This window comes from Myotis davidii, unplaced genomic scaffold (assembly GCF_000327345.1).
Source record: "Myotis davidii unplaced genomic scaffold, ASM32734v1 scaffold247, whole genome shotgun sequence".
In the NCBI taxonomy this organism is placed as follows: domain Eukaryota; kingdom Metazoa; phylum Chordata; class Mammalia; order Chiroptera; family Vespertilionidae; genus Myotis; species Myotis davidii.
The window spans coordinates 966,633-974,371 of record NW_006299593.1 but is presented as its reverse complement, the minus strand read 5'-3'; the positions used below and the strand labels follow the sequence as shown (position 1 = coordinate 974,371).

General features: G+C 38.4%; 1 protein-coding gene across 5 annotated transcripts in view; it reads right to left on the bottom strand.

Moving 5' to 3' along the window:
* The window catches only part of EXOC6B (exocyst complex component 6B), a 521,374-nt gene that overhangs the window by 142,088 nt on the left and 371,547 nt on the right, over positions 1-7,739 (bottom strand). For all 5 annotated transcript variants that reach the window (XM_006775280.2, XM_006775278.2, XM_006775279.2 and 2 more), the window contains one exon: positions 6,871-7,012. In XM_006775280.2, coding sequence (XP_006775343.1) covers positions 6,871-7,012 — 142 coding nt within the window. The remainder of the gene's footprint in view (positions 1-6,870; positions 7,013-7,739) is intronic.

Sequence of the window (7,739 nt, the reverse complement as noted above, 5' to 3'; positions counted from 1 at the left end):
AATTGCCTCACAACAACACTCCTGTTAGGTAACATTGCCCCAAGCAGTAGTTACCATCTCTAGTAAACAGTAGAGCTAACTGATTTCTTGGAAATCATCAGTTCTGGATCATGCCACAGACAACTGCCAAGAAGGAAGACTTCCTTGTGCTAATAAAAGGGCAACCGCAAATCTAACTGATCCACAAACTATGGACGAAGGTTTGAGTGGCTGCAAAAGACCTTCTGAGAGTTGCTAAATATTTATTAACTGCTGTTGCTGCTGCTACTGCCGATAGTGGTGATAACAATAGAAGCTTCTACTTACTGCATATTCAGTGTTTTGTCAACCCATGAAATCAACCCTTTTGTGTATTATTTCATTTAATTCTGACCTCAGCCCTGCAATATTAGGTACTACTCTTATTCTTATCATAAATGGGGCTAGCTGTGAGAGTTTAAATAGAATACACAAGGTCACACTAAAAGTAAGTGTGACCTGAATCTGTCTTGTCAAGCTGACTCTAGAATCTATGTTCTTAATACCACACTATACCAGCTGAATACCTCAGGCTCGTGGCAATGCACACACTTCTTCTGTGTATATGGGATCTAAGAAACTGGCAGCGCAGGCTTCAGAGTCAAACACTCAAGGTACTTTCCATTCTACCTTGTCCAAAGTTTGATTTCTTTCAGGACCTATACAGTTCTTCCAAGGACTCACAGACAATAAGGAAAATACGGCACGCACACACCACTGGGTAGGAAGATGTAAGTGTTAATTATCTTGTCATTTGGGGCTGTTTTTATCCGCCTCTGTATAGTTACTTGAATCTTATGTATCATTTCTTTAAGATTTTTTATAGACCACTGAGCATCTAAAGGAAAAAAATGAGGGGGGTGGTATAGCAAAAGACATAAAATAGAATTCTTTCTTTTAAAGTAAAATAAATGTCCATGGAAAGTTTCTTGACAGGCAAATTACTGCCAATCAGAAATGAAACATTAAATTCTAAATCAATGAAACTTAGTGGTTCCACAATATTTGAGAATAAGTTTCAGTGGTGATATTCCATGTCTTACAAATGTTAGTTTTAAGCTGGTTCTAAGTCTGAAAGGCTATTAAAAATATTGAATTGCTTTTTAGAAAAGATACTGGCTCTCTAGAACCCCACAAGGTTAACAAACTCTATTTATTATGTTTCCACCTTTTCATTAAATGATCTCTCCATCTCTTAGTCTTATATGAAAGCTGGCTCTCTGCTAATGATACCAATTCGCCTATCATTTTCTCAAGTAAAAGCTGCTCATTCTTCTATACAAAATGCAATTCAGAATCAGGTCATAAAATGGGCATTTTCCTTACTCATTAGTGCTTCTCCCAGAGCATCATTCCTCCTCCTCAAGGCCCATAAATTTAGCCTTATCATCCTCAATCTCTCTTTATCTTTTAGCTCTATCAAAAATGCAGTCATGGCCCGGCCAGCATGGCTCAGTGGTTGACCTATGAACCAGGAGGTCACGGTTCGATTCCCGGTCAAGGCACATGCCCAGATTGCTAGCTCAATCCCCAGTGTGGGGTGTGCAGGAGGCAGTTGATCAACGATTCTCTCTCATCATTGATGTTTCTATCTCTCTCTTCCTCTCCCTCCTCTCTGAAATCAATAACAATATATTTTAAAAATGTAGTAATTGTAATCATTCCCAATCATTCATCAGACATTGCTGTTTAACCAACAGTATTTGTTGTTTGCCTACTCCAAAGTCCTTTTCTTCACAGCAGAATGAGGTTCTACTCTTTCATCAAAACTCAGACAACAGTGACTTAAAACTCAATCTTGCCCGGCCAGTGTGGCTCAGTGGTTGAGCATCAACCTATGAACCAGGAAATCGCAGTTTGATTCCTGGTCAGGGCATATGCCCAGGTTTTGAGCTCAATCCCCAGTAGGGGGTATGCAAGAGGCAGCTGATCAGTAATTCCCTCCATCACTGATGTTTCTATCACTCTCTCCCTCTCCCTTCCTCTCTGAAATCAATAAAAACCTATGTATTTTAAAAGAATCAATATTTATTAGTCCAGCTAATCAAGTTTTTATTCTCCTAGCAAACAACTGGTTCAGACAGAGGCGTGTAAAACCATCTTGGCTAACCAGATGCATGGAATCTGACGGGTAAATTCTTGAAAGAATTCTGTGGCTGCTAGATTATCATGTCTGGATACAATCCCTGGAACTGTACTTATTTCTGAATAATGAGATTATGGTGGCTTTTATTTTCTTTTTCCCTCAAAATTTTCTATGAAGAGCAGGTATTATTTCTATGAAAAATAAAAATTAAAAAGAACTTGAAAAGATGTTCATTTATTCTGTTACCAGTCATAATGGAGTAATAGAGGACTCATCTCCCACTGTAAAAAAAAAACACACACAACAACCTGTAAAACTGGATAACGTATCTGAAAGAATGGTTTTAGATATTAGGCAACAGTCAATGCAGGACTGTGATTCTTGAAAAAGGAAAGCATTTGAGGTGAGCATAACTAGAGGGAGTTTCCAAGCCATTATGCAAAGCCTGCAAAGGGAGGGAACCTAAAGGAAGCAAAGTACTCTGAGTTGAAAAGTCAGAGATCGTAGTCCAGAATGCCAAGGCAACTGGTATTTGCAGGGCCAACTACCAGAGTGAAAGAGGTCGCAAAAGAGAGCATTCATAAAAACTGGAGAAGTGTGCCACTGAGTGTTCGGCAGAATACTAATGTGTGCATGTATGGGAAGAGACTACCCAAGGCTGGGGAAAGATCCACCATAAATGAATATGCAGAATAAGTCATGGAGCTCTTATAGAGCTGGGCACACTTGGTGTTCCCACCAGCCAGAGTTGAAAAACCTCTAGGTTCTTAGGGATGGGTTAGAATTCTGGAAAGGACATTACTTTCGGTTTGGGTTTAAATAAGACATAGACAAAAGGATGCTCTGGAACCCACTATAAACCTAAAAGTAAGTCTCAAAAGGATCCAACCAATTTCAAGTAATGTAAATGCAACTCAGAACAAAATCTAATACTAGTTTAAAGGAGTATAACAAAATATAGCACCAACAACATAAAATGTAAAATGTTAGGCATCAGGCCTTCTACGTGTGGTCTCTTCACATGAGCTGGTTTGAGTTTCCTCACAGCATGGAGGCCTTAGGGTAGTTATACTTCTCATCCAACAGCTAATTAAGAAGATGGAGGCCGCATTGTCCTTTATGACCAAGCAACAGAAGTCACAAGGCCACTTCTGCCACATGCTGTTGGATAAAATAAAATCACAAGCTTTCCCAGATTCAAAGGAAGGGGAATTAGATGTCATTTTTTTAAAATATGTTTTTATTGATTTCACAGAGTGGAAGGGAGAGGGAGAGAGAGATAGAAACATCAATGATGTGAGAGAATCATTGATCAGCTGCCTCCTGCATCTTGCCCTGACAGGAATTCGAGCCCACAATCTAGGCATATGCCCTGACCAGGAATAGAATCGTGATGTCCTAGTTCATAGGTTGATGCTCAACCACTGAGCAGAACCAACTAGGCAAATGCAATTTCTTCATAAGGAAGTGCCAAGATTTTAGAAAAAGATGTGGGAGAGGAGATACTGTTGTTGACATCTTTGAACAATGTAATTGCACTGTAGGTTTGTGGTGCAGACCTTTGGTGACAAATTTTCTGAAGAATATTTTTTCAAGATAAAGAGTTTTAGATTGATAGGCTTTTATTTTCTTTCAGTATTTTAAAGATCTTCTAGTGCCTTGTAGTTTGCACTGTTTTTGATAAGAAGTAAGCAGTATTCTTATTATTGGTCTCCATTATCTTTTCTTTTTTGTTTACTTTTAAGATTTTCTTTTCTTTATCATTTTTTTCTTCCTTTTCTTTTTTTGTTTGTTTGTTTGTTTGTTTGTTAGAAATCTGACTGTAATGTACTCTGGGTGTGACTTTGTGTTTCTCCAGCTAAAGATTTGTTGAGTCAGTAGATTAATACTTTTTTAAAAAATGTATTTTATTGCCGAAACCGGTTTGGCTCAGTGGATAGAGCGTCGGCCTGCGGACTGAAGGGTCCCAGGTTCGATTCCGGTTAATATATATTTTATTTATTTTTTAGTGAGAGGAAGGGAGAGAGATAGAGAGTGAGAAACATCGATGAGAGAAACATCGATCAGCTGCCTCCTGCACATCTCCTACTGGGGAGGTGCCTGCAACCCAGGTACATGCCCTTGACCGGAATCGAACCTGGGACCCTTCAGTCCGCAGGCCGACGCTCTATCCACTGAGCCAAACCGGTTTCAGCAAGATTAATACTTTTCACCAAACCTAAAAATATTTCAGCAACAATCATGCATTATGTCCATCTTTTTCTTTAAGTTATTGAATATATTTCTATTCAGATTCCTAAAGGGCCTGTCTGCTATTTTCAACATTTGTGTTCTCAATGGATCTATTTTTATTGCCTGTTTTTTATTCTGTTATGAATCACATTTTCCTGCTTCTTTGCATGTCAAATTATAGCCTTTTATTGCTGTGAAATTGTGGCTACTATGAGGTTGACAGTCTGAATTTTTGTGTGTTTGTTTCTGTTCAAAGACTGTTGAGTTTTGTTTTGGCAGGCAGTTATTTTATTGGCAGATTATCCCTATCTTGTTGAGTCTTGTTATTAGGCTTTGTTATGGTGGATCAAGATTAGCTCTTATTCTAGAGCTTGAGTGGTATACTCTTAAGGTCTAACCTTCTGGGGTCTCACTAAATATACAAGATGTTCAGCTGGTCTCTCCACTCTGGTGAGTCAGATTTCTAGCGTCTCCTAGCACTCTCTAACCTCTGGCATTACTATTTTCCCAAACCAATTAATTGAAAGACTGTCTTGACTCCATTGTATGCTCTTGCCTCCTTTGTCGAATATTAATTGGGCATAGTGGTTTGGGTCGATTTCTGGGGTCTCTATTCTATTCCATTGATCTATATGTCTGTTCTTGTGCCAGTACCAAGCTGTTTTAAGAACAGTGGCTTTGTAATACAGTTTGATGTCGACAGTCTGAATTTTTGTGTGTTTGTTTCTGTTCAAAGACTGTTGAGTTTTGTTTTGGCAGGCAGTTATTTTATTGGCAGATTATCCCTATCTTGTTGAGTCTTGTTATTAGGCTTTGTTATGGTGGATCAAGATTAGCTCTTATTCTAGAGCTTGAGTGGTATACTCTTAAGGTCTAACCTTCTGGGGTCTCACTAAATATACAAGATGTTCAGCTGGTCTCTCCACTCTGGTGAGTCAGATTTCTAGCGTCTCCTAGCACTCTCTAACCTCTGGCATTACTATTGAGCTAGCAGATCCTCAGTAGCTATTCTCTGCCAAACCTCAGAAAGTTTTACCCTGCACATAGCAAGTTAGTTTTTGGCCAAAGACTCACAGGCTCTCTAATGCAGATTTCTGGAGTTCCTTCTCTAAACAATTCCCTATTTTCTAGTCGCTTGCCCCACAAATCCCAGCCGCATCACCAGCCCTATCCACCAATTTCCATTTATCTGTGTAAAACACTGCTTTCTACTTGGGACCTACTTTCATGTGTTGCTGTTTGGATAGTGCCCGGGCAGAAAATGAGAGTGAATGACAAGTTTACCTTGTGCACCTCCCCTCTCTAAAGGATCACAGCCTTGTGCTGTCTGCTGCCCAATGCATGAAGAGTTGCTTCACATATTTTATCCAGCTTTCCAGTTGTTTATCTAAGAAGGGTGACTTTGATACCTGTTACTTGGTGATGGCTGGAACTGGAAGTCTTATTTAAAATAACATAGTCAATAAATAAAACCTTAATTTTTAGTCATCAAAGTTAACCAAGGAAAAACAATAAGTAGTAAAATTAAAAGGATGTGGCAGAAGTATTAGCATACTCAGAGAATTTTCCACTATTTTAATTTTCTTAGAATCAGAAAAATCATTTTGAATCAGATCATTTCGGTTCATTTTCATTTTTCACTGACAGAGCAATGAACACCACAACACTCTTCATTCCTTCCTTCTTCCTTCCTAACCAATGCTTTATTTTGTGTTTAATACAAAGTGAATGACTCATGATGAATCAACTGTGCCAATGATGACACCCCCCTCTCACCTTGACAGATACTCAAACTCCCAGCCTCCCTTAGTGATGGAGGTGGCCATACAACTGTATTCTGACCAATGAGACACAGAGGTAGGTTTGTTAGGTATCTCTTTTTATTTTCTTGGGAAAGGGAATAAGTGAGGCAGGCCTCTTTTTCCTATCTCTTCTAAATATAACACAGAGGAGGAAAAGACCACACTCTAAGTATGAGAGAGGAGAAGGGACAAAAGAGCCTGGGTCCTTGGTGACAGCACTGAGCAACTAAATCAATTCAGTAACTTACTGCCTCTGAGAAAAAAAGTAAACCTATTTGTTTAAACCACTCTGTCAAAGGTTTTGTTTCTACCTGTACTAGAAAGCATTTCTGACTGATAAATACACACAGCATTTGTCCTGTAAACTAAGGGTTTGCAAATAGGATGTAAAAATAGCTTTAAAATAAAACATAAAAAAGGAAATGCCTGGGAACTGCCTTCTCTTGAAGCCTGAACTAATCAGGTTTTCTTTGGTGTCCATCTAGCCCCCTTTAGACTGCAACCTCCCGTGTAGCCAGGGATCTTTTGTGCTCTACCTATGGGCCTAGGCACTTTTGGGTGCTCGAGTTAGCTTGCTGATAGACTCTATTTCTAGACATCCTATAACTTATTTCTGTCATCTAGGTATTCTTTGACATCATCAGGAACAAAGACACAATAGACTTAAATTTCTTTTTATAGAAGTGAGTATGCAGGCAAAACAAGCAAGCAAAAGAATGTTTACTGTCTTACGTTCACATTCTCTGACATCCAGGTTGAACTGCTGTAATGCTCCCAAGGTGAGCTGCCTTACTTCAGCTTCCAGCAAAAGTTGCATCAAGGATGTAGCTAAATGCTTGCAAGCTGACATACATGCTGTTTGAGCCACCTTTCCCTGAAATACAAAAATGTAAATCATAATTTTAATGGATTAAAGTAAAATTATAACAACATTAAAACCATTTATTTTTCCATTAGGAATGTCTTTGTTTTCTTCATCACAATACCCTTAACATTCAAATAATACTGGACTTAATAGTACCTGATGGCAATCATCTTAAATAGTAGCATCATCATGACCAGTCATGTAGCTATGACACTATGTTAAAATTCAGAAAGCCCAGCTATTTATTCAGGAAGCACTTTTTTTCTAAATCAACAACAGATAAACAATATTCAAAATCTTAATTAAACCAAGAAGAAATTTTTCAACACAGAAAAAAATTTTAAACAGTCCCTTCTGTATCAATCACAGTTCTTAAAAAACAAAATAAAAAGCACGGCGAAAGAAACCATCAACAAAACAAGAAGCCCACTGTATGGGAGAACATATTTGCCACTGTCATCTCTGATAAGGGTTTATGCCAAAATTTATAGGGAATTCATACAACTTAACAAAAGGAAGATAAACAATCCAATCAAAAAATGGGCAAAGGACCTAAATAGGCACTTTTCAAAAGAGGACATACAGAAGGCTGAGAGACATGAAAACCTACTCAAAGTCACTAATCATCCAAGAGATGCAAATCAAAACAACAATGAGGTCTCATCTCACACCTGTCAGAATGGCTATCATCAACAAATCAACAAACGACAAGTGCTGGAGAGAATACAAAGACAAA